Genomic DNA, 27,890 nt, shown 5'->3' on the forward strand with positions numbered 1-27,890 from the left:
TTACTGCGTCTTATTTTTCGAAAACTGTGGTGGCGTCTACTCATCTAAGTATCGCACTTACCCAGTATTATTACCTCAAATTAATTCGTGCCCTTTTTCAGTTATAAAATCAGGTAGTTCACCCTTTTTTCTAACCTCTTAGGAGACTTCGCGTCAACTATTAGTCATAGATAGTAAAGACCTTGGTAGAATGATTGTTAAGCCGTTAATACACCCGTTTGAATGTTATTTTAGAACTGCTATTTTTATTTCATCAAGATTTTATTCTTATAAAACAGAAAATTATTTAAAAAAGAAAATTTTAACTTTGTAAATTTTATAAATTTTTAATTTTTTATTTTGTAACATTTTTAACACTATGCAATTGATTTAGATACTAAAACATAACTTAATTGATTTCCTTTTCTTTTTTTGACACAAAACCCGTCAAATCATATTGACAAAACTTCATAGATTGTACATTAAAATAACTTTGGCGAATTTTATATGAACTTACCTTATCGGTAGCAGATTTCTAGGTGGAAAACTTTCGGCCAAAAATATCATCACTTTTGACTGACGAAATTTGTACCAATTAGATATTGACTACAATCAGGTTTTCAGAGAAATTGAGGCTAGAAACATTGCAAAACACCAGGAAACTGAGAGAGCTTATTTTCGCGGTGAGATACGAAACTAATTTTCGATATTAGTTGACACCTACTTTTTCCCTAAATTCTTTCCATTTGCTGGGTTTTTTGAGGATTTTTTTATTATTAAATTCTCTTTCATCACCAATACGGTTTGGTATATATATGTTATGCCCCTTAAAAATATATACAGAGCGTTTAACTACAATATGTATATTAAAATTTCGTTTTTCGAACTATATAACGTTGCTAAAAAAGCAAATGAAAACAGGCAACCTGGATGGGTTGGAGAGACTCCGTACACCCGGAGAGCGCTGTATTTCCGCTACGGGGCCTATCCGTACAGAAGTAGAGCCTTCCCCAGGCGACACTAGATCCACTCGTAACCCATGCGGTAAAGAGGGAATCGCAAAAGTAAAATCAAAAAGGGAAAAACCTCAGCTCTCGGCGATTCCCAAATCCCAGTAAATATGAAAAGAGCGAATAAAAAGCCGAAGGCAGATTTGTAGTGAAATTTGCATTTCGCGGAAGACACCCTAAAATGTTACCGCGAAAATTAGTTCCCTTTACCAGCCTTTTTCTTTTTGTTTCTGTTGGGCTTTTAGCATCCAGTTTGAGAAATTGAAAGTAATCTAAACTATTGTATTTGGCAAAAAGTGGGAATGTAGAAAACCTCTCTAGGTCCATCTGTCTTTATCCTGGCTTGGGACAGGCTGACTGTCATTTAATATAAGACAGTCAGGCGACATTAACCCCAAGGTGACAAGAAACTCCAGGCAGACTTAACTTTTGGAGGCTGTCCATGTCATATATAAAACAAAAAATTATTTTTCTTTTAAATTTTTTATATCGTGTTTTCAAGCCATCTTCACCATCCAAAGGGCTCTAGACGCGTTTAGCAACACCGGCGTGCGACGCCGGGTACCGGCTAGTAATTTCTTATTTGTTGTTGTCGACGTTTTCTGGTGATTTACCCCCTCCAACTGTCGAATTGAAGAAAAAGCCTGTCTTGATAACTGTGATAAATTAACACCGACAAAAAAGCTTTATCGTGATAAAAGTCATTTTATCTCTTGGTTTGTCGTATTACTTAAAATAAACGTCCCGGGTGTTTATCAAGTTTTAACTTTTAAGAGAGGCGTTATTCTTTTTATTGAACAATTCCTCTTTTGTCCTACGTTCTCCAGATTCAATAAAGAATTCATCTTTTCAATGTTTGTTTTAGCGCAGGTCCTGCCTATTAGTCACGAAAGTACGAGTTGAAATACTATGAATCGATGCGTTTCTTCCTTTAGTAAAACATTCTCAGTAGCACTTCGAGCATTTTATAGTACCTTTAAATGCAACATTTATTTGAGGAGGGGGCGTTTATTCGAAGTAATACGATAGGATAGTCCGTCCATTTTCATTTGGATTAATAACTTTTTTCAAACGATTTATTTTTATTTCTGCTTCAAAGTTTAAATTCAAAACCTTGTTATTCGAATCGGTTAAATTCGGTCATGTTTTATTTGATATTCTCACTAAAGATATTCTTATAAAAAAGCGTGTAAATGTTTAAGACTGAAATCTTGCCTTCTTCTTGTTATTAAAACGAGTCTAGGTAATTTTCTAGTTGGTGAGTTGGGGAGTTGGGGAGTTGCTAGTTTCGAGTTGGGATGTTCGTAAAACTTTACGGCGACCGAAAATTTTCTAATTTAAACTAATGTAGCCCAAAAGTACAAATTTCAAATCAGCCAGTACCAAACATATTATTGACTTTAAGATCATGAAAATGGTAAGGTGCTGTCTAGCAAAGCCAAAATACTTAGTACTGTTATGTCATTGTCATAATGCTGATAACATGACACGTTCTTGTAAAAATATTGACAAAATCTTTAAATACAATGATTGTCAAACAAATTCCCCAAAAAATATTGGTCATACTGCAAGTGATGCTTATTGTATAAAAGGATATAAGTTGACAGTCATCTTAGCCTCAAAAAATTCGTAGAGATAGCTTATAGAGCTAGAAAAATAATGACACTTTCTTTTGTCATTTTATCATTGGAATTGACACTTTTTAATAAAAATTTTGATCACATTATAAAATACAATGGTTCTAAAGTAACTTTAATCAAGAATTATATTTATACTCAATGTGATGCAGGAAATATAAATGGATATGAATTGGCAGTAGAAAATAGCTTTCCATGCTCTCAGCGCACGTGTTAAAGGCAAATAAGCATATTACAGGTGGTATATGTATTATACGTATTATATGTGTTATACATTATTCTCACATTACATTTACTTTTAAAATCGTACTTTTGATGTATGTTATTCTTTTTCGGTAGCCGGTAATTTTTTAACTCCCCAACTCGAAGCTAGCAACTCCCTAACTCGCGACTAGAATAGTTTCCAAACTCCATTAAAACCTACTAGTGTCTTTTAGATTTTCTTAGTTGTTTTTTATCTTTTGATTCGATTTCTACGGTTCCGCTTGGGCCCAGCGGTCAAAATAATGGGTCCACTATATTTTTTAGTAATAGTTTATATATAAAACATTGGTTCAGCCATGTCCCAGCTGTAAAAAAAGGGGACCCTTATATATACGATGTATAAAATTTTTTGGTTCCGCTTGGGCCCAGCGGTCAAAATAATGGGTCCACTATATTTTCTAGTAATAGTTTAGTTCATTTTTGATTTGTTGCTAAGCTAAAAAACACACACAAAAAACAAACGAATCCCTAAAGGCTTAAAGGTATTTAATTTGTATTGTTCAAAATATGTAGCACACTGTTGATAAAATTTTATTCTTATTGTCAGCCTGAGAATTCTTAACAATTCCTTATTCAGCCTCGAGTTCCTTATAAACGTGTCCCTTATAAAAAAAATGTGTAATTATTATTTTTTTCTCGTTTTGTTAATAGACTTGTTTTGTAATGTTCTTTCAAAAATATTCTTTCCATAGATTTTACGCCTTATCATTTTTGAAATCAAGGATATTTTAGGTTTATAATTTTTAAAGTTTCTGCTTGAAAACTAATAGAATTTCAACCAAGATACAAAAGATGAAAAAGATTTGCACGAATACAGAAAAATCATCCAAGATTTGAAATATGTCAAGGTTTTGCAACGTTTCAATAGGAAAATGATGAAAATTTATGGCACCTACATTTTTACATATATATTATTATAGATCTATTAAAATTATTTAAATACCTTTCACATATTAAAAATTATTTATAAGTTCTCTTACACAAAATTTTTAATTTTATTAGTCTTAATTTTTATGATGGTTCCTTCTTTTTATACATTTACGATATATAATATGGTATTTTTTAATAATCTAGAGCTTCACTACAAAATATGTTTTTATTACTTTAATCATAGAAATTTTAGCGAGACAAATTTTAGCGTATATTAGCGAGCCAGGAAAATCTTGATTTTTTTTGGATTTATTTTAGCGAATCACGATTTCAAAAAATTTCGCGTGGATAAATTTGAGCGAATACTTGTGTTACATTATTGATTGAATTGGTTTTCTAGCATTTCTTTGCACTGAAACCCTTCCTATTGATAAAAATGTATCAAGGCAATATAACCAAAGATTTTACATCAAAAAATCTTGCAAGATTTTATGGTGCGACCATGGGATCCGAAAAGTGGCCAAAAGGCCGCGTTCGGCCAGTGCCCTTCCCCTTGTAAATTCTACCGAAGAAGGACACAGTCGACCAGCACGAAACAAAATTCTTGAAACATAACCAACTTATTAATCTTTTTTAATCTGACTAATCAGTGAATTTAATAATGGCCGACAACGAACAAGCTGTAGGAGGAAGACCTGGAAGCCCTATACCTGAAGAAGTTCAACCTCCAGCAAAGAGATTCATGCTTCCAGACATAAAATCGGAATCAACATCCTGGGAACTGTCTGAGGAATTGGCTGAATTTTTACAGAACAGGAACCAGACCTATCTCCAAGAAAAGGAACTGGAGGTATTCACTACCATTCAACCACCAAAGAACATTAAAACTGCCACAAAATTGGATCCTTTCATGAAGGCACTACTGGACAAGAAGGGTCTTCATAAAATTGTGTCACAAGACAACGAAAACCAGAAAATACACGAGAGACTATTTCAAGTGTTAGGACCACTGTCTTCAGCATGGCAAAAAATGCAGGACGTGGTTAACGGTGGTGATGAAGTTGAAGAGATTGATCCTGCGACAGTTCTGGGAAATTTGAATGATGCTGTTGTCATCTTGGGCCAAGTGATCAACAAGGTCACATATGAAAGGAGATTGTCAATACTGGCAGGTTTGAATGACGTGAAACAGGCCAAGAGCCTTATTAAAGACAACGTTGAGGACCTGAACTCAGAGTCAAAATTTTTATTCGGTGAATGCTTTCAAAAGCATGTGAAAGCAACAGCTAAGGCGCAAGATGCTGCAGAAAAACTCATGGGAAAGTCATCATCAACAGTCAGAAGACGTTTTCCACCAAATACTCGGCCCAATCAACAGGGCCCTTCCACGAACCACATGCCACGTGGAGGGGTGTCAAGAGGTCGTGGTTTTAACAGATGGAACAGAGGTAAGAAAGTTTCATCAACCAAACATAACACTCAAGGACTCACAGGTAGCCAATCAATGGGAACCAGAGAGTCTCAATTTTGTCCACCCAAAGCTATCAAATCTTTTTCCAGAAAATTCAAAAATACAAAATATTCCGCAATCAGCGGGCAGGCTAAGGCTCTTTCTAGTAAACTGGAAAATATTGACTTCAGATCAGACAATTCTAGAGATTGTGAGCGGGTGGAGACTCCCAATAGTGGGCAAACCCCGACAGTGGGGGGAACCAAAACAAATTCCTATGACTCAGGAGAAAAAAGAAATAGTGAGCAAGGAAATAGAGACTATGATACAGAAGGGTGCCCTGAAAGAGGTACAATCTGTGAAGGACCAATTTCTGTCAACAATTTTTGTAAGGCCCAAAAAGGAGCCAAACAAGTTTCGCCCTATTATCAATTTGAAAAAAGTGAACTCATACATGCCATACATCCACTTCAAAATGGAAGGGATGAAGAATGTGTCAGACCTGTTGAATCAGGGAGACTACATGATAAAAATAGATTTGAAGGATGCATATTGGCACATCCCAATCCATCCGGAGAGCCAAAAGTATTTACGTTTTCGATGGGAGAAAAAACTTTACGAAATGTGTGTTCTAGCCTTTGGGGTAGGCCCAGGCCCACGAATCTTTACAAAATTACTGAAAGTACCATTGACAGTCCTAAGGAGGCTGATGATAAAACTAGTGGCATACTTAGACGACCTACTGATCATTGGATCGACAAAAGAGGAAGCCATACAAGCAAGGGATTCAGTGTTATTCCTGCTGCAGAAATTAGGGTTTTCGATAAATTGGGAAAAATCAGAACTGAAGCCATCACAAGAGATGGAGTTTCTTGGCATGATAATAAACAGCAACACAATGACAGTGTGGTTGCCAGGAGAAAAGGTCCACAAAATATTGAACCTCTGTCAGGACACTCTGAAACAGAAAGTTATAAGTTTAAGGAGTTTAGCGAGCCTAATAGGGAAACTACAGGCAACTCTGCCAGCCATATCAATGGCACCTATGCAAGTGAGAGCATTGCAACAAGACCTGATAGAGGGACAACATCAGAAACTGGGATACGAGGAGGAAATAAAACTCTCGGAGGAATCCCTAAAGGAACTACAATGGTGGGTGAACAACATAACATTGAGCCAGGGAGCTCCAATGAAACTGGGGAATCCAGACTTAGTGATCCACACCGATGCCTCGTCGGAAGAAGGTTGGGGAGCTTCCCTAGAGGGGGGGGGGAGATCAACAGGGGGAGTGTGGACGAAAGAGGAGAAGGAGAACCACCACATAAACGAGTTAGAACTCATAGCAGCAGAGTTAGCTCTGAAAACTTTTTTTGAAGGACAGGAAGCCCAGGTTAGTACATATATTCATGGACAACATGACAGCATTACACTACCTAATACACAAAGGGGGGACCAAATCGAAAAAAAATAACAACTATAGCCAAAAGGATTTGGGAATTTCTCAACGAGAATGGGACCATGATTACTGCGTCCTGGATCCCATCAAAAGAAAACAAAATAGCGGATTGGAGGTCAAGACAAAAAGCAAACTCCAGCGAGTGGGAGCTATCAAACCAAATATTTTGGAAACTAACAAATTTATGGGGATTACCGGAAATAGATTGCTTTGCATCAAGGATAATGAGAAAACTACCTCTTTACATGTCCCTAAATCCAGACCCAGAGTCGTTAGCAACAAATTCTCTTTACCAGAACTGGGGAAAATACCCTTACCTGTTTCCACCCTTTTGCCTAATGGGCAGGGTTTTAAAGATCATCAAGAAACAATCAACTCCAAAAGCGCTAGTAATAGCTCCGCTTTGGCCAGGACAACCTTGGTTTCCAGTGTTGCTATCAATGTTGATAGCAGAACCTGTCCTGTTACCTCAGAAAAGAAACATACTTCTGAATCACATGCAAAAACCACACCCGTTAGTCTTAAACCACACCCTACAACTTGCGGCGTTTCTAGTATCCGGGAACAGTTACAGAAGCAAGGCTTTTCAGAATCAGCTTCCTCAATCATGGTCCAGGCAAGACGCGAAAGCACAACTTGTGCTTACAAAACGCCTTGGAGAAAGTGGGTTCTGTGGTGTGGCGGGAAACAGGTGGATCCCTTTGAAGCACCTGTAAACGTGGTAGTTGAGTTTCTCACAGAACTTTACCATGAAGGATATGAATACAGAACTATTAATGTGTATCGATCAGCCATATCTGCCTATCATCATCCTGTGAACGGGATCAGGGTAGGACAGACTAAAGAAGTTTGTCTATTGTTGTCTGGGATAGACAATCTAAGACCCCCGACCCCAAAGTATAATGTAATCTGGGAGGTTGAGGACGTCTTGAACTGTTTGAGAGACTTAGGAAAGGACCAAGAGTTGACTAATAAGGATTTGACTTTAAAAACAGTTATGCTGATGGCCTTAACTGCCATTAAGAGATGTTCAGACCTTCACATTTTTGACACAAGATACATGGCAGTTGGAGAAAATAAAATAGTTTTTAAACTTAGTCAGAAACCAAAGTTGAGCAGTGCTTCAACATGGCAAACTTTTTATCATAAACCTATTCTTAGCAATCTTGAACAGGCTCAGAAGGAGATGTTAAAATGAGCTTTGAACAAGGAAGGGCACTGGCCGAACGCGGCCTTTTGGCCACTTTTCGGATCCCATGGTCGCACCATAAAATCTTGCAAGATTTTTTGATGTAAAATTCGAGAATTTTATAAGCGCGACGCGAAGCGTCGCGCGCGAAATGAAATTTAGATTTTACATCAGAAAATCTAAGAGAATTTATGGTGCCTCGCCCTCCCTCCCTGTTGACATAAATTCTTATCATCTGATTCTATCATATTTTTCAGGATGGAACGGTCGCGGAAGAGGACGCGGTTTCAATTAATTTTTATTAAAGAAATAAAACGATTAACCCTGTACGGGTCAAAAACATATTTATTGTCTCAGATTTCTCTTGTGAATCATTTTATAGCGATTTAGATTTAGTTAAAACTTGTTTCGATCAATCAGGACAATTTTCGGCATTATTCTTTATTATAAAACTCTAGATTAAAACCTAACGTAATCTTTATCCATTGTGCTGGTCGGTTAGTTAGGCCTTTTCGGAACCATGTTCGCACCATAAATTCTCTTAGATTTTCTGATGTAAAATCTAAATTTCATTTCGCGCGACGCTTCGCGTCGCGCTTATAAAATTCTCGAATTTTGCGTGGATAAATTTTAGCGATCTGGCGATTCGGCGTGTTTTAGCGAGATTTATTTTAGCGAAAATAGGGAAAACTCGCTAAAACGCTAAAATATGTCTTGCTAAAATTTCTACGATTAAAGTAGGCATTGTAATGATGGTTCCTCATTTTTCTAGTTCATGTGTCATTTATTGAGTTGAGATTTAAACAAGTAAAACTAAAAAAAAAAAATATTGTGAGAAAAATATTTTAAAAATAACTTTTTGAACTTGCTTATTTAATCTATTTTATTTATCTTTTTAATAATTTGAATTACAACGAAATACAAGTGTTAAGCACTGTTATTTAAAACAAACAACCTTCAACCTTCATTTGTGGTGCCAGCACATCAATTGATAACTGATCGATCAATTATGTATGGAATATCTATCGATTAAATCCATAAATCGATAACGATGATCGATTTTATTGATTACGACCAGACGATCTCAATCAAACGGAATCGACGATCGAACCAGTCGAACCAAATCGAGCACAATCGACCGATTGAAATTTAATTGCCGAACGCAATCGAATCTCAATGGGCCATTCCAGAAAATTTTTGTTACCCAAATAATTTTTCTTTTCCAGTTGTGGTCGAAAATTCTGATAAAAATCTATCTACTTTTGCAAAATGCATCAGAAATTCCACTCTTTTTTGCCTTTCTTAATTCAATTGCCTTGGAAATTCTTACATTTTCTTCTCTTGCCTGGGAAATTTCGAATTTTGGTGAAAACTTTTGCCCTCGATTGATACGTTCGATTGTATTCGATTACGTTCGATTCTTCGTTTACGTTTGATTGATTCAATTGTATTAGATTTTATTCGCTTTGGTATGGTACTTCAAGCACTCGGCCGCCCACACTAAAAAGCTCTAACAGAGTGATCCAATTTAATTTAATCGCAATCAAACTCATAGAACATAAACGTAATCGAATGAAATCGAAGATTAATCAAATGTAATTGACAATCAATCGAACATAGTCAACTATCAATCGAACCAATCTAACCTTACTCGAACGCAATCGAACACAATCGAATATTACCCAGGAGTCGGCCGTTCGATTGAGATTTGATTACGTTCGATTGAGATTTTTGTTCGAAGTTGTTCGATTGACACCGTCTGGTAATATCGATTATCAATCGATCTCAATTACAACTGTCTGGTGTATAGGTTAAAAGCAGTGTGCTATCAATTCATCTGATCCTTTTTGATCACCTTATTGATTCCTGTGAATAAACACCTTACTGTCTTAATGTTATTTGGGGCAAATGTCAAACTAATGTCACTAGTCGGACACTTTCTAGTACGACAAAAATACATTTTTACTGTCGGACTAGAAAGTGTCGGACTACTAAAAATGAAAGCCCCTTTATTTATAGTTTATAGTAATGTTTATCTAGTACATGATGTATATCACCAATCAATTATTCTTGCCCATACAGCCTTATGCTATGACTGAACTACTGAATTATAACTTAGTAGGGTTTCTTTGAGACAAAAAGACAAAAGGTCAAGACACACAGAATAAGGCCTCATATTGTCACCGATTTTGTTGGGGAAATTTGCAATAAATACCAATTTTCTAAGAAAAATATGATCTACATACCTTAGGGTTAGCATCGAAACATCTTCTGTTGAGTTCTTTTATGATTATCAAGTGTTCAATGATAAGATTTTCCAGGATATATCAACATCATAATAAAGTCTTCTCCTTTACAGATTCATCCGCCATTGTAAAAGTTGTTGATTAGTTCGTACGGGTGAAAAAAGGAAAATTCAACATTCACGCATCTGAACTGGTGCTATGAATTAACAGACTTGACTCGGTGTGTAAAAACTACTCGACACCGTGGTCAAATGCCGTATCAAGAAAAAAGTTCAAGAAACTTAAGTCCGTGTGACCACGATACTAAATTTTTCTTAACACCCGCTAATCATCTTACCCGCAAACATCGCACCCGAGAAACCGAAACATCCTGCCTTACGGGAGTTGAGCCCTCGTTTCATTGAAAACACTTCAAAATATTTTGAAATGTTTTCAATGAACCTCGGGGTTATTAATCCCAAATCACCCTTTAAACCATGTTATTACTAGTACAAATAAGACTTGTTTCAGTAAACCTTTTTTTCTCAAAATTTCATGCTCCATCATCCAATTAACGATAACAATCATTTTTGTTGGGTTCGACTTTAAAATCGTTTATTTTTTACTTAGTGGGGGTTGTAGAAGTTTTGCCTACAACGTCAGTTTTTTGGTCACGAAAACTTTTGTTAGGTCTTCGCTTCTCAAAAAAGTTTCAAAATCCTATCTTCTTTCGAACTAATCAAATGCGGTTGAGCCAACCAAAGATGCTATGGATCATAAGGATAAGCCCCTACTAAGAGACACAAAAAAGATAACCCCATTTTAATTTTTGTTTATAGACAATGAAAAAATGATTTTGATGGATTGAATAACTTACCAATGCATTTTTCGATCCGATGCTCCTTGACGAGCTCCTTCGTCTTCCTCTGCGTTTCTTGGAGTGCTTAAGAAGAAAAGAAAAAAACAGTTACAGTCACCTGAAGCAGTGGGTAGTATTTAAGGAAAAGGAAAAGAAAGGAAATGGTTTCTGTGATAGAATAGATGATTTTGAGGAGGAAAAATTCGTCTTACAAAATTCGTTTGACGTACTGAAAATACCAAAATGTTCTTTTAAGTGTAAGACCGATACTTACATTTCAACGTGTTGGCCATCTCTTCCAATTGCGACTTCAGGCCCACGATTTCTTGCTTAAGATGTTCTGACATTAAAGTATCGTTTTTATGTTTTTACCTGTGAAAAGTTTTTAAAAATAAAAATAAATTGAATGTTACCGAATAGGATCAACAGAATCAGTCGGAACAAAGACCAATTAAGAAATGACTCAGGTATATATTTCGTACAAATGAAACTGTTTCAAACTCATTTAACTCTCAGCAAAACTAATTAATGCACTACAGAGACTCGTCGACTCTCGAAACTGGGCAAACTGGATATATTCTTTCTGTACAGTGTCCCAGAAAAATAGCTGAGTAATAAAAGGACAATCAATCAAATGCTGACTGTCTTACATAAATACATTCCCTTTTCTGCTCATAGACAAAACCCAATGGTTACCTTTTACATGATGAATTTGAATTGGTTCATCAGTTACACAAACTGTTTTAAAATCATTTTTTCTGAAAGCAAAGAAATCTTAGCACCAAAAATTGGATCTTGTAGACCCTTTAATTGTGGAAATTGTTGACGTATAAGCTCGCAAGCCTTTTCAATTGTTTTGTCATTTAACCAACTATCTTTAACAGATGATGGCATCTCAACAATTGGAGTTCTTCTCTTTCGAGGGGGAGTTTTGGTCAAATCAAATGTTACATAACTTTGATCACTTTCACACATTTGTGAAATACTGCGTTTTAAACCTTTCATTTTCTTTCCCGATGAAGATAAGGATAAACTAGACTCTTTCAATTCAGTTTTCTTGGGAATGGTTTTGGCAGGTTCATTTTTTTCACTTGATTTAACTTTTTTTTGAAAAAGTGTAAATATAACAATAGCGTTCAGTTTGAGGTCGTTGTTATTATTTTTGGCCCGTGCAGTTTGATTATCGGCCCGAGAAATTATGGATGAAATGAAAAATTGATTATAAAATTCTCAAAACCTTGGAAAAACTACCAAAATTTTTTAAATCTGACAGTCTGTAAAGCAATGGAAAGAATAATGTACTTTAAAAATCAACTTTATTTTTATTTCGATTTTTGAAATTTCAGGGTCGGTCGGGCCCTTAAAACAACTAATCAAATTGGTTTTGCCTAATTACAACAATGTTCATCATTGGAACAATTTATCGACTGCATGTGAATATTCTTCTATAGAAATTATTTCCATTCCACAACTTTACAGGTCACTCATTGTAGCAATTGAATATTGAATCAGGGATTTATTATTAGATTCATGATTATAAACTGCTCCAGGGGGGATTGAAATGATTGACTTTTTTATCACTATAAAATCAATAAAACCGAATAAAAATTTCTAATACCTTAATTGTTTCAATTTTCCATCTTTCATAAGGAAATTACTACATTTTAAGAACCATTTTAGGTACTCAAATTTATATGACAGACGAAAAATCAGCTGATTACTTTAAAGTGATTTCATAAAATTCACATGGCCCACCACCACTGCACTAACCAACATGTCTCATACTGACTGCTCCACACCCTGACTGTTCGTATTTCCATTATGCATCAACTTTTTATTCACAGATTCAAGATGAAATAGTGATCCCAGAAACGGAGATGCTGGAAGACAAAAATAAAAGCCCATTTGAGGTATGTTTTTTTGTATATACAGCACCTGTTCCTTATACCCTTCCCTATTCCTTATATAAATATGTTGATTCTCTTTTGCTTGAACTGTGAAATGAAATGGAGTTCATTTTTAGTTCATGAACATGAAGATGGGTACAATTTACAGGTATGCACTATAATTGTAGTGGCACAAATCTACCTATAATTGACAGACAATTCATGATCTGTTTGTTGTTTTTCTTATTTAGGACAACGAAGATACAAACAGAAAGAAAAATCAAGATAGTGATAATGGTGATGATGATGATGATCCTACTCAGTCTCTGTCCCATAGGGTAAATTGTTGAATGTTTTTGTCGAAATACTCCTATGTGTTGAGATTGAGTGTATATTACCCTTATTGGAAGAAATTTTGGAGGGAATTTAATTTGGCGGATGGCCGAAAAAATTTTTTAGAGGGAAATAAATTTGGCGGATGGCCGAAAAATTAATTTGGCGGATGGCAGATTTTTAGCTCCAAAATCAAGATCAAAACATTGATATTGCATACTTTTAGTGGGTAAATTGTGAAAAAGCATGGTTTGGGCTGTGAATTTGAATTTTGTTTAGGTTTATCTGTTCAAACTGCCTTAGAAAAAGCGAAAAAATTGACCTTAGAGAGAACTTTTGCAAATAGGTACCCTTAAGAGACTATTTCAGAAAGATTTTTGACTTCCATAGTTTTGGTACTTTTATAGACCAATTATATACAGTTTTTGATAAAGGTTTGAATGATTTTTTCTTGATATTTAACAAATACATATACTTTAATCATTTCAGGATAGCAGTTATATTCCATCTTCGCCAAATTATACCCCAGAAAAGGAACCTGCTTAAGAGGCAGCCAATGAAAATAACAATCAGGAAGTATTGACAGTATCACAAGACCAAGTTTTCAACACTCAGGCAGTCAACACATTTACTAAAAGGGCAGCTCAATTCTTAGCCGAAGATCTTAGTGAGGATCGTAAGTGACTTTCTTAGTGAATTTATACAAAAACAATTTCCCGTAAGCAAAGCTTAGCTGGGCTGCTCTGCCACCCAAATCTCCCGAGTGAGTATAGTTGGACAGAAATTCCTATTTCTTCACATATAATATGACAGACTCGATAAAGAAGTCGAAATATTTAGAAATTCACCATCTCTCTTTTTTGTATTTTGAATGTCGAGATAAAAAAGAGCTTATTCGGTTCATTAAGTTCTGTTTTATTTGTTATTAAATTTTCTGGCAAAAATGGATTTTGTTTACCATTTTTCATTTCCCTTTTTCACAGACGTTTTATATAATAGTCTAGAAGTATAAAACCTTCAACTATTCAAAATGGAAACAATAAAGACAAAAACCCACAAAACAAAAAGACAATATAAATACAACAAAAATCTAGAATGAATATTCACAGAAAATCAATCAGGTTGGAGTAGAAAAGGAAAATATGATGACATAGAAATCCGTCAATGTAAAACTAGTGCTCTAAAATGACTTTAAGGAAGAAAGTAACTCAATATGAGTTAAGATGGAAAGAAGTAACTCAATATGAGTCAAAAAATATTTCAAGAAAACACATTATCTGTTCCTCAGTTTTCGACCTACACAGGATTTCGGCCATTTGTGAAAATATCCTCCTATATGATGGAAATAGGGTTGTGTAGGTAGGTCAAGCAGTGTTAATTAGACACCACCACGGATAAAAGATAGTAAAAAGATGTGTTTATTGAAAGTATCAAATGCGCGCAATAATATAAAATAAACTAAAACGTAAAAACCACGGAACCAGCCAAAGAAACTAAAATTACAATGAGAAAAGAAGTATACTTTCTACTAGACAAAGTTGCCACACCTTTGACACGTTTCTGCCACAACGTTGAAGAAAGCATACTAGAAGAGAAGGAACTGGGATTGGATTGCCACTATCCAACCCTGGCTCCCACACACATTTTACAGTTCAAAGAATAAGATGGAAAGAGTGGGGAAAGAATGAGAATTTAAAAAATCGGACTAGAACCCGGTTCGAAGCCCCGTACACCGTGACCGCTCACCGCAAGAGCTGGCGAACGAGTGAATCTTGAGAGAGTTGAAATCTTGAAAATTCTGAGAAATGACGAACTATAACCCGTCGAAGACTGCAATCTAACTTTGCGTTTTCAGCACCTTGACATCCCATTCTTTGTATAAAAACTTTGGCTTTAACTTTCAAGTCCTCGAAAAGTAACTTAGAACGAGCAATCCTGAGAAGTTCACCAACAAAAGAAGAATAAAAAATCGATTCTGGCAAGTTGCTATCTTTATGTGGCATTCGGACTATGGAAAAAGGAAATGCATCCCGTTTATCAAACAACTTATAAATAAATATCCCGTCTTTGATGGTAATATCCAGGTTTAAATAAGAAGCATGATTACCAGAGTGCTCAATTTTGAGTTCAAGCTCATCTGGATAGACACAGACTGAAACATGTTACCGTCATTGATAGCACACAAATCATCAATGAATCTTTTAATCGAATGAAAATGGCGAGCCTTAACCTTATTTTCCTCAATGACCCTGCTCATATACCTTTGTTCGTATTGGTAGAGGAAAAGATTAGCCCAAAATGGCGCCGGATCGATTCCCATGGGAATCACGATCACTTGACACATAACAATATCACCTGCATTGAAAAAACAATTTTTTATCAGATGTTTCATATCAGTATATATATATTTTTTTAATTTCTTCTAGAATTGATGCCCAAGGACTTTTTCAAGATAGCACATCTAATTTGTGGGGGGTTTTAAAACTGTTGAACGAGCTCAAAATGTTCAATTGGAGCATCAAAATGGTAACACCTCAACTGAGCGATTTGAAGGATTCATTCCTGCACTGGCAGACTTTCATACATTTGGAAACTTCCCCGGGGTAATTGGAGTTGTATCAAAATTCATTAACCACAGTGCAAAATATATGGCTTTGTAGTTTTAAAAATATCCACATTGTCTATGGGGGAATTGGCGTAAGCTTATAAATTTTATCATTTCTTAATTTTAGTCTATCTGGAAACTTCTATACAATACCCAATCATCTGGTGACACTGGCACTCTTTTTCAAGCAAGAAATTTTCTAAATGCTCGGGGAGTCAAACAGGATCCAATGAAAGCTGTGAACGATTGTGAAGATCTACTCCTCATATATTCAGAGGCACTTTTCGTTGCTGCCTGCAAGCAAGCCAAAGCTGATAACCGTTGTTTTTGGAAGAAAATGATTCATGAGAAATCTGAAAAACTTTTCAAACAGTTTGTAATCACATTGGTCCGTAAGTTCTTACCTAAGATGCCATTTGTTAGTGGCGGTAACATTGATGTTTCTGATCAGATATTTAATTATTCCAAAAATGCCCTCTACCTTGGATATCTAGCAAAGGATTTCATTGATGCACGGAAGTATGGTGATGGAGAACGAATTATCAGACTGCATAAATGGTTAGTACTCTTCTTTGAAACCACAAATAAAACCAAGTATGCGTTCTACGCACTGCAACTATTGTCTTAAATAAAAGATTTGTTACCTCCTGCTCTAGCACATGAGTTGATGTGGAATCGCACAGTGAACAATAGAGGGTTCCCATCAACCAATTCTAAGCTAGATAGAGAATTAGAACACATAAATAAGTATGCGAAAAAAGAGTTTGCAAACATGGAAGGGAAGCTGACAGAAAAAAGTAAAGTATTGATAGGGTGAGCCATTGTTACCAGGAAGTGAAGGATATCACTGCGATAGATTTGATTCCCAGCTCAAAGTCAGTCATGGAAGACATGTAAAGCCAGATTGGAAAGGGGATACTTTGGAGCTTTCAAAGCAATTTGAAGAAATAAACTCTTTAAATTTAAAGGCAATAGATTTCATTAAAGATTTCAATCTTTCCCTCGTGACTTTTTTGAGAAGATAGAAGAGAAAGACTACAAGGAGTGGGTAACAAAGCTTGTTATGAACTGGACACGAATGAACATTTATAGGAAAAGTGAAAACATTTATACACAAGACTAGTTTGCCTTTCACAAGTTGTTGAATTAGTTTTAATTACTTTTAATAGATTTTTATACAAGTTGTCACAGTTTTTACGCTGTCACTCAAACCGTTATTTATTTTTGATATCCATTTATTTATGCAACTTTTTTTAGATACTTTAGATAAGCCTTTGTGAAGAGGTGGATTTTCTAGTTGACCTAACTTTAAATCTGAAAATGTTAGTAGTTTTCTTTTTTTTTGAACAGGTATTTGGTAATTTAAAGTACTTGGTAATTTAAAGTACATTAAGGAAAGAAATTCTGGCGGATTTGGTCAAAATCGGCTATATAAATTATAAAGTTCTCGTCAAATATAATTTTCCCCCCATCCGTCAAAATAAGTTCCTGCCTCATGTGAATAACTGTTTTTGTTCCCCCAAATGTGTGCTATTTCAGGTTTTAAAACAAGTTTTTTTCTTATATAATGGCATCTTGTGGACAAAAATGTGTGCTATTTCAGGTGTTAAAACAAGTTTGAAACTCATCGACAAACACTTTACCGAAGAAAACGACCTAAAAAAGGTATTTAATCGCAACAACGTTAAAGATAGCTACAGCTATCGCAAAACATGGGATCAATCATAAAATCCCACAACAAGAAGCTATTATCACAAAAAAGTAACGAAACGAAAATCAGCCAAGAAAAGTATATATCGGCCTCACTGAAAGAACTTTCAAAGAACGCTACAACCAGCATAAATATTCATTCAATAATGACACCGGCATTAATAGCACGTCCTTGTCCAAATACATTCGGGAATTAAAGTCAAAAGACATTGTCCCTCGCGCTCAAAGATTGATAAAGATTCAAAAAGTAAACAAATCGCTTGAAAAGTTCATCAACAATCAACGCCTGTCACTGATGCAATGGGAAACACTATCTTCTGTAATCGCAAACTCAATAAATGATCTGCCAATCTGCGTCCAAAGCAAGACAAATGTTGAAAATCTCGATCTAATTACACCCAATCGCCTTCTTCTGGGACGTAGTAATGAAAGAAGTCCTGTTGGCGACATGATGCTTTCCAGTAATCCTTCAAAATTGATGAGATCAAACGAAGCTATTTACAATGTTTGGTTTGAATCATGGTTGTTGAATCACGTGCCTCGACTTATGACTCAGAGCATATGGTTCAAAAATAGTTATCAATTTCAGATTGAAGACATAGTCCTTTTCAAGAAAAACGACACATCACTATGGAAACCGTACCAGTTTGGCATCGTATCAAAGGTTGAAATCGGTAAAGATAATGTTTGTCGAAAAGTCTTGGTTCGTTTTTGTAATTCTACTGAGAGTACCCATCGTGAAACGTTTCGCTCTGTTCGAGAGTTGGTTTTGATTCGTTCAGTTGACGAGTTCGATTTATTGGAAAAATTGGCCGAAAAATGTTAATGATTTGTTGGATCTGATTTGTTTGTTGCCCTATACTTTTAATGAAATTTTCAATCTCCTTGGGGGAGTGTCATGTGAACACTTGAATACAGAAAGTGTTCCTACAAAAAAATATAAAACTTAAAAATCAATTAAAAATCTCATTTGTTTGTTTAATTTTACTATCAATTAATTTATAGCTCATTCACACTTTAGATTTATTTTCTTTTGTTTTATAATTACTCTAGATACTTTTTCTCACTTTAATGACTTTATAATTAGGGAGCAATTTTCTCCTCAGTTTTTTCTCATTTATTGCCTTCAATTTTCATTCAATGTTGAGAGCTTTTACAGTAAGGTTGTGAAGAGAACTTTCATATCAATCTTACTATTTTGCATGTTGGTTGATGTTGAGATTTCACTCAGACTTTTCAGTCATTTTCATGTGTTTAACCCAGTTGGTTATACACAACCTGGTCACTCATCACAGTGATTCACATTGGGCCAGCCGGTAAGCTTTTGTCCTTTTCTGTTTTCTTTTGTGGACTTCAGTTGGCTCAACTTTGCTAGATTTCACATCTGCCCTTTTGGCACAGGCTTCTCACTTCTTTGTAAGTGACCACTAAGGTTAGGATAGTTTAGGCTAGTTTTTATCTAAATTATGTTTATTTCTGATTTTCATCTTCTAAAAATACAATTAATTTAAGTTAGGTCAATTTATTCAAGTCTTATTGTCATTTATTTTAATTTCTACTTTAATTTTGTCAATCAAATATTTATTAGTCTTAATTTATTTTCATTCAGTTTGAGCGCTAAAGACATTCACGTCAATCGAATTCATTCTTCGTTCCAAACCTTGTCAAGTGTGTTGCACTGAGACCACAATATCTTTTTAATTTTTTGCTTCTCTTATCTTTGTTCCAAAATTTACTTTATTCGGATGAAAGGTTGGAAGATAGTTTCGCGAGGAATCAATTTTCTTCCAGTGCCCTCTTTTTGGTATCCATTCCAATATTTTGGTATAAATTTCTAAAAGGCTTCTGAAAGATAAAAACGTCTTCAGAATCTTCTTTGTTTTGAGTAAATCAAAAAGATCATCCAATTAACATGTAATTAGATTGATTACATTAGGTTAATTATGCCTTAACCTTTCCAACGCGCAAACTTTTTTGAAAAAGGCCAAAAAGTTCATCTTCTGGAAATTTATTCTTTCAAAGGTCATTTCTCGACCAGGACAACTAATTCCGGTATCAACTTTGGTATCGTTGGAAAGCTCTTTTCCTCAGCTACAAAAAATAGCGGATTTTTTTTCTCTGAATCGCAAGTGGTCAGGAGTTATGACCAAAAGACTGTGTATCGGTAAAACGACCTTTTCAAAACGACTTTAGTCGTCATTCGGGCTGGAAAGGTTAATGAATGATGATGTCCTTAAATTTGAAATTGAATTTCTCGAATAGGTTGGTGAGGAATCCGACGAAAGTGATTGTGAAGCCAAACCTGATGACGTAATATAATCATTGTATTTTTCCTTTGAATTCAGAAAAAGAAATTGAAAGAGTTCTAAGTCAGAAAAGAAAGACATTTTCAATGTAACACATTTTTGTATCCTATGTAGCAGGGATCACTACAAAACAAAAATATAATTTTGGAAAATAGCTCGGTGCTAATTTCTGCGACTCTGCAGCGACTTCTGTTATTGAATTTCTGTTACTTTTTTTTTTAGGCCAAAGGTTCTTCTAAAATTGCAGTAAGTTAATTTTCCTGAGATAAACTTATATCCAAATAATAAAACGGTATCCAGTTCAAACCTTTTTGACAGAAAAGTTATGACATTTTTGAAGGTACAAGATGGATAACTTTTAACCAACATGAACCCTACTTCAATTTTGCGTAAAGATTCCGAGTCTTAAACTGTCATTTTACATTTCAGAGTGATAGTGAAGATGCAGATGTTTTCGGCGATGAAGATGGCATTCTTGAATCTTCAAGTGCTGTAAGTAAAATAAATAGGTATTTGGAAAATATATGTAACTGTTTCGCTTAAGTCAAACTTCAAAAGCTACTTTATTCGCGGTTTCGTGGTCGAGTTAGAAAAACCGCAAAATTAAAATGCTCACGAAACCGGGGAACTTTTTTAAGTACAGGACATTCTACCCCACAAGGCACCGATTTTTGAATTCTCTTGTTTTTGCAACCCTACCTGGGACTCATGGAAGTGAAAAAGGTACCCTGACCGGCAGCACATCCGTTTAACCATATTCGTGTCAGGGAGGCTTTACTTATGGAAAAATTTCTGAGGCCATCTGAATTTTTTTGGCTTTCAATAAAATCTTATAAATCAAAACTGTGCCAATTTTCACATCTGTAGACTCTCTAGTTCGGAATTTATGACTTTATTGTCAAAAGAGGTCAAAAATCCCTACTAAAATCAAAATGTCTTAAAATGGTCATAACTTTTGATAGAGCCATTGAATTGACTTCAAATTTTGACAGCTATCAGATATCAATAACAAGTTTTAGAAACAGTTAAAAAAAATTCAAAAAATTCATGACGTCATCGTGTTTTGAAAAATTTACTCTTATTCAACATAGGTTTTACGAGCCAGATTTTATTTTCCGTCAAAAATCAAAACAGAATTGAAAAAGCTTTATTGGTTCGGTCCTGAATGACATTTTAGTGGGATATACTGTCTCACAGTTCAGCGGCAGCGTCATCACTTTTTGGATGACGTCATCGGGTTAATTACTTTTTCCAAATAGTTCTAATAATAACAGGGAACATCCGTGCAAAGTTTCATGATCATACCTCTTCTAGATCAAAAATTATCGACGGTGGTGTAAACCCCCCCTGAGCCTGTCAAATTCAAAAAAAAACTGACATTAATAGGGTTAACCTTTTTTGTCTAAGTACCCCGCACCTTCACTACCTGAAAACGCCTGAAAATCATAGAAGCTTGATAATTTTGAATATTTTGGTTCATATTTACAGGCTATCAATGATGACGATGATACAGATTCGATAATATACGAGGAAATGAAGCCTGTTGGTATGCGAAAATTTTAATATATTGGGCTTTCCTAGAAAAAAATTGTGCAGGGGGCTAGAGGATATGTGTCCGGGGGTAGAAAGAAATCAACCCATGTCCAGGGGTAAATTTGGGTGTTCGAGAGAGGACAAATTAACGCTTGTCAAGGGGTAAAACTACTGTCCGGGGGTCAAAAATGCAAAATGTCTGGGGCAAAGTATCAGAAAAAGCTTATATCATCCTAGCTAGAACACCTGCCCCCCTCTGTTTGTACATAGTTAGCGTACTTAGCACTATAAGGAGTAAACGAGAATAAAGTAAAAAACAGAGTAGCCAGGGATTATTTAAGATGCCAATTTTGTCCGCAGTTTCTGATTGGTTAATTTTGTATTGTTGTTATGATTTGATAAACAAAAGTAAGGACGTCAAACAGAACTATCTTTTTAAGTGATTTTCTTACACGATAATGGTATTTTTGTAACAGAGTATGGATCTCCAGACTAATATCATTAACCCCCCTGCACAATATTTTCTGGGAAAGCCCATTATTTTCCCACATTTATGTCACTTAGGAAAACCTAAGGATTAACAAACTTTTTAAAGCATGATCAGAAGCAAAATCTCTAATTGTTTTAATTTTTAATTTCTTATTCTACTGTTTAACAACGATTTTCAGAGAGCCTTCCTTAGGGTGAAAAACAAACAGCAAAGCTTGATCATTTGATCATTCTTCTAAATGATTCTTCTTTCTAGAAATCAAGAAATCAAACGATGGTCATCTGCCACATTTTTGTAAATTTTGCAAGAAAGTTACTCCGCCACCAATGAATCGGCATTTTATGCGGCATCACAAGGAAGTCAGAGAAGTGAGAGAAGCATCTGAAATGAAGCCCAGGTCGAAGGAAAGATTGACCATTTTCAAAAGGTTAACTGCGGAAGGTAGGAATATTTTTTAGGAACATATACAGTATAGTAGATAAAACTTTAATTTTCAACATATTTTATAGCTAGCATGTAATTTTTGCGACCAAACCTGGTTAATTAAGACTTTTTCGCGATGACGTGTTTCTGCTAAATCCTGGTAAAACCACTTGGGCCCAAAAATTTAACGAGAATTCAAAGTCAATAAAACCCTAAACTACTTATATCAATCGAAAGCTCTCGATTTAGAGGACTTTTCGGTGGATATAGCCGATTTCTCAACATAACTCAAGTAAATTGACCGGAAAATGACGTCAAAACGCAACTTTGACGTTAATTGTCTAATCCTCAAAGAACATTCTGACGAGGTATCTCGTCATTCAAACGCGAACTCCTAAACAAAATTATGACAAGATAACCTGACCAATCGCAAAGCATGAGACACAAAATCTTAGAACCCGTGGTTTTTGGGAAAAGAAAATTAAAAGATCCCAGTAGCAAAAGGGTTAGAAAATCCTCGAAAAAACTTTTAAATGTTCCTTTTATTCCAGAGTTGTTGAACAACAACATTTTTATCTAATTATGCCATTCGATCCTAGGGTTAGCGTATTGCTTGAAACTTCGAAACAATCTGCTATGGGACATAATCTCATGAGAGAAGGCAAAATTGAAAAATTGGAAATCTTTCTAATTTATTTTTAAAATTAAAAACTTCAAAATGGCTTAAAGACTTTAAAAGCGTTTAGAACGAAATAATTTAATATTTGCAAAAAAAGTTGATTCCGAACTTTTTTTGAGGTTTAGCTATTTCAGATAGTTACTGGTCAAGTCATCAGTAATAGTTTGATTTCATCTAAGCATCAAATTTACGAAGAAAAAGATGTACATCATGTCTCTTTTTTGAATTTTTTTTTTTTTAAGCTCTATCCAAAATAGTGTAATTTTTGGTCGGCTCGTTAAAGAAATTATGTAAAAAAACGTGGTCAAAATCTCACAAAAGTCAATATTGTCACTTTAACTCCGAAAGACGCCTATATGTGCGTCCAAAACAGGACAAATTACCATACCCAAGCAATTTAAGAAAAAATTAAGAAAAAGTTAAAAAAAGACTGCGCGTTGAAAGGGTTAACATTGATTTTGAGATTGGCAATCAGGTGATATACACCCTTTTTTACAGGTCAAAACGTCGGGTATTTTAACCTGTAAAATAGGCGTTAGAATAAAAAAAAACTCGCACAATAGAGATTTACCTCGCTGATATTTGAATACTCTACACGATAGATATTTGAACACTCTACACGATAGAGCTTTAATATTGCCATGTTTCAAGCGATTGATTTTTAACTGAAGTTTCTCATTCCCTAACACCATATAAAATATTTCCATGATACTGGGTTATGACTGGGTTCGTGATTCCTCTGTTTGCTTAAATACAGATATTCTTTGCTTACAGGTGATTACGAATACAACTGTTCGGCACTCAAGACGAATGGGGATCTTATTTGTGCCAGACACCACACCAAGGATGAGGACGTTGTATTTTGTCCCCATTGCAAAAAGATGTTCGCGGCACGTTCCTATATACAACATTGCAAAAGGTGTGATCAAAACAAAGAAAAAAAAAAGAAACATTAAAGTGCGCAAGAATGATGAGGGCCACAAATGAATACGACTCCCTTCGCTTCCTTGATATGTTTCACAAGGTAAGAGTCTAGTGAGGTGTTTGTGTATTATTAAGTGGGTTTAATCTCACACTTTCATAGCAATATTTTTAACCTAACTTACAAAGATTTTAGGTTTTTCTTTATTCCCTATCTGGTATAATGTTTTGATAGGAAAATTCAAGCATTTTTGGCCTGCAAAATTGCCTTTTTGAGGTTACAAAGGATCTATGATTCTTTATTCATGATAAAATAAATGGAAAAAAGGTATCTATATGTAGAGAATACGCAGTGATTTGTTGTTGTTGTTGCAGTTTTACTAGCTCAAAAGTTACAAAAATAACACTCTTTGTAGCATTCTCTTGTATAAATTCCAGTTGGTGTTGTGTGCAGTTATTTAATTTTTGCACAGATATGTAAATATTAGCTTAAGCCCCTTTAAATGCGGGAAGGTTAAAAATATTGGAAACTTCACAATGAGGATGGTAATCTTTCTTTATTTCTAACTTAGGTTTATGGAAAGACATACTCAAACAAGGACCTGCAGCTCATCATTGGAAATGATCAGTTGTTACTTGTTTATTTAAATTCGATGGCCAACGCGAAAGAGGTTGCAAGGTACCAAGACATAAGATGGGGTGAGTTATTCAAAAGTCAAAAAAAATCCATCTTCATTTGTCTAAATTCTATTTGCTGATTATGCTTATAGCCATTTTTGACACTTTTTTCGTCAAGGGCTTGCTTTTCCTGTCAGGGTTACTCGTTCAGTGGGTGATTTCCGGAACCAAGAGGATTCACGAAATCGTTCAGCGGGGGGGGCGTACGGGGTTTCTGATTTCCGAAATTCCGAGCATTTTTGACCTGATTTCCGATATTCCGCAAAAATATTTCGCTAATTCCGATACCGAATTTTTTTCTGTAGATAATTTTCACTTAAGAAAAACCTTTGCTATCCCCCCATAAAATCAGATACAGTACAACTATTACACCCAAACTCTAGTTTCAAATTAAACATGCTTTACAAAATTAATTAAAATCATCGAGTAAAATCAAATCAATTTAAAATTGGATGAAGAACTGAGTTGATTAAGATATAAATTTTGAGTTGATTTTGATTGCACGACCGAATCTTGATGATCGACCAATCATAAAGAATGACGCTTGGTCTAAGCCTCTAATTTCCGAATTATCTTTGTGACCATCCTCAGCTTCACTGCCTCCACTCTCAAGATCGTAAGAATCTTCGTGTTCCTTCTCACCTTTGTCTTTGTCAAAAGTTGTGGGTTCCTTCTCAGGTTCATTTTATCTTTGTCACCAAATATCATCTTGATTTGAGTTCAGTGGTATCTGCAATTTCACTAATTTTGGTCGAATACAAATAGTGGGAAAGTGTACCCGTCTTAGCCATAGTTGTCTCTTGGCGGACTTTGCGTTGACGAACGGCACAAGTATATCTGTTTGCCCAAACTCGTAGTTTCTTTTCGTCGGTTTTGGAGACTGGGGTAACTTGATGGTTTTTTCGTGGTAAAACACGAGAAAGTTCTTTGAAGTTTATCGAACTTTTCGGTCATACCAACTACCTTTCCTGCTGGTAAAATAGTGAGCCGACCATGGGTACAAACGTTTAAGAGATTCTTTCACGGGCCTCATAAATTCATGCGAGTACTGTAGCTGGCTCATAAGCACTTGTTTTGTGTGTGTAATTGAGTGGAAATGTTCTTCCGAAAGCGTCATCATATACTCAACATGTAGTGCTTTTAAAATTAAACATGTCGGTGTTTTCTTTAAGTAAGTTTTTTTAAAGACCATTCAGAGGTTGAAGTGAGATAAATGTTTTGGTCGGAACAAAACCATGAACACCAGTTAGAGAAGCAGGGTTTTCCCGATGCTTTTTCTGGTCTGTCTCGAATGACAAAATAGAGGTTAATGCTTCAGTGCCGTAGGAAGCATTTTCATATTGGGGGGGGGGGGCTGTGACACCGCGTGGCCCAACCATGGTTTGGCCCGAGGGGGGAAATTTTGAACATTTGAGCTCTAGATTGCTTGAAAATACACTCAAAACATACACATAAAAGACAATTATGACAAATTAAAAAAGAAAAACTTTGCATTTTGCAAAAAAACCATTTTTGAAAAAATTATTGGGGGGCTATGGCCCCCCTTGCCCCCCCCCCCCAGTTGCTACGGCACTGGCTTCTGGAAGCGACTTCAGCTCATAATTTTCTGTGGAAAAGTGAAAAAATCTAGCTCACACCTGTCCTCGTTAATGTAAATAGATTGCCTCAATAATTTGTCTACCCTCTTATTCTTCTTCACCCTTTTATTGAAGAGAGTAAGAAATTGTAATTAGATAGAGACCCTTGCAACACCTGCAATAAAATCAACCTTGACCTTGAAACCGAAGCTATATAGCTTATAGAACTGGAGTTTCAATCGTTTCGAATGATATGTGATGATATGACTAAAAGTAAAATATTAACGCCTTATTATAAAAATGTTAAGTTTGAACTTAAAAAAAAAAGATTTAGATTCGTTTACCTTTCTTTTCGTGAATAGAAAAGGCACGCATGTTTATATTTGTTCATTTTCAATCTGGACTCGAAAGTTAAAAGCTTCAACTTATGTTTTACCTGAGCAACTAAATTTATAAAAGACAGCACGGCATTCAATTATACTGGTCATATTAACAAATAAAAAAACAAGAAGACAAATGACCTTCTTACAAAGCTTTCAAGGCATCATGTCATTCATCGTGCGAGATTTGGTCAGTTTTGAAAAATCTTCAATTTTCCACTGGTTACAAAAGGTCTGCTCAAGAAATAAGATTGTGTTGTAAAGCAATCCATACCTACCTATACCCATCATATGTGCGCGCGAACGCCGCTAGCGTCTAGTGCGCGCTTGTGCTTGACGTCATTGATTTAGAAAGCGTCTTTTGTGGATAAAAATTATTTCCGAAGCACACAATCGGATACCGAAAAACCGTAACTAAAGCTTTTCAGACCGAATTTCCGCAGTAAAAATAGGCATTTTTCCGGAACCGAAGTCCTTTTGGATTCCGAAATACCGGAGTGTTTTGACGTGATTACCGAAATTCCGCACAAAAATAGGCCCATTTCCGCAATACCGAAATCTCGTACGCCCCCCACTTCAGCTACCAAAGAAGACAAATTTTTGAACAAGATAGATTGAGTTTAGAAGCATGCGCGAAACGGTCATGCAAATATTTGAGCTTCTTTTCTCAAATGTGCAAACCTCTATAGTAAAAAGGGGTTAAGCCGAATTTAGACATTGGATACATGACAGGAGAGAAAAAATATTTCTTTTAACCTTTTAGGAATCAACATCTTGGCAAAACTATCAAAGTTAATGTGAAGTTTAACTTCTTTAATTACAAACCCGTGAATTTAGATTACGTCTAATCCAATGATATTTCTGCTGCAATATAAAGGGTTGCGCGCGTTTCAGAACTCGTCAAGAGACTCTATAAAACATTCGTGAGAGTCAATTTATAAAGTTAAAAACTTTGAGGGCGTTCAGACTACCAGGGCGTTCAGACTACCAGGGCGTTCAGACTACCAGGGCGTTCAGACTACATGGCAAGGCTAATTCGGGAATAACTTTTTAATCATTCCTTTATTGTTTTTTAAGTCACTGCGAGAGTGAAATAAGGGAGTCCTCTTTGACATCATAGTTTGACATTTTGAAACTTTTAAGAATTCAATATTTTTTCTCTTGTGGATATTCCTACACAATGAAATGTGTTCTTTCTTTTGTTTCATGCGCGAAAACAAATAGGAATGGGCTTTTCCAGAAAAAAACCGAACATCCCCTGTTGAGGAGGTCCAACCTTTGAATGAGCTACCCCTGGGATTACAACTTAAAATAAACTTAAGGGTCAAAACCCTCTGGAATTTTTGTGGGTTTTCAGTGCCGTAGGAAGGTTTTTTTTTTTTTGGGGGGGGGGCTAAATTTCAGTGACGCGAGGGCCAACCATGGTTTGA

At 35.5% G+C, this 27,890-nt stretch overlaps 1 protein-coding gene and 1 long non-coding RNA gene across 2 annotated transcripts; both read left to right on the forward strand.

The window, feature by feature from the left end:
* Positions 1–4,421: 4,421 nt before the first annotated feature.
* On the forward strand, positions 4,422–8,194 carry LOC136803158 (uncharacterized). Its single transcript, XM_067059903.1, has 2 exons — positions 4,422–5,208; positions 8,113–8,194. The coding sequence occupies exons 1-2, from the start codon at positions 4,422–4,424 to the stop codon at positions 8,148–8,150; spliced, it is 825 nt and encodes a 274-aa protein (XP_066916004.1). The 3' UTR covers positions 8,151–8,194.
* Positions 8,195–12,783: 4,589 nt separating this feature from the next.
* Positions 12,784–13,659, forward strand: LOC136803165 (uncharacterized). The gene is made up of 3 exons (XR_010846098.1): positions 12,784–12,849; positions 13,077–13,163; positions 13,648–13,659. It is a non-coding gene; the product is annotated as an uncharacterized lncRNA (long non-coding RNA).
* The last annotated feature ends 14,231 nt before the right edge of the window (positions 13,660–27,890 follow it).

The sequence above is a fragment of the Clytia hemisphaerica genome, unplaced genomic scaffold (genome assembly GCF_902728285.1).
Source record: "Clytia hemisphaerica strain Z4C2 unplaced genomic scaffold, Clytia hemisphaerica genome assembly, whole genome shotgun sequence".
NCBI classification, from domain to species: Eukaryota; Metazoa; Cnidaria; class Hydrozoa; order Leptothecata; family Clytiidae; genus Clytia; species Clytia hemisphaerica.

Excerpts from the sequence above, each read along its gene's own strand:
- LOC136803158 (XM_067059903.1), top strand. The coding sequence starts at position 4,422 with ATGGCCGACAACGAACAAGCTGTAGGAGGAAGACCTGGAAGCCCTATA. Across the intron at positions 5,209-8,112 it reads TTTTAACAGATGGAACAGAG|GATGGAACGGTCGCGGAAGA; the intron begins GTAAGAAAGTTT and ends CATATTTTTCAG.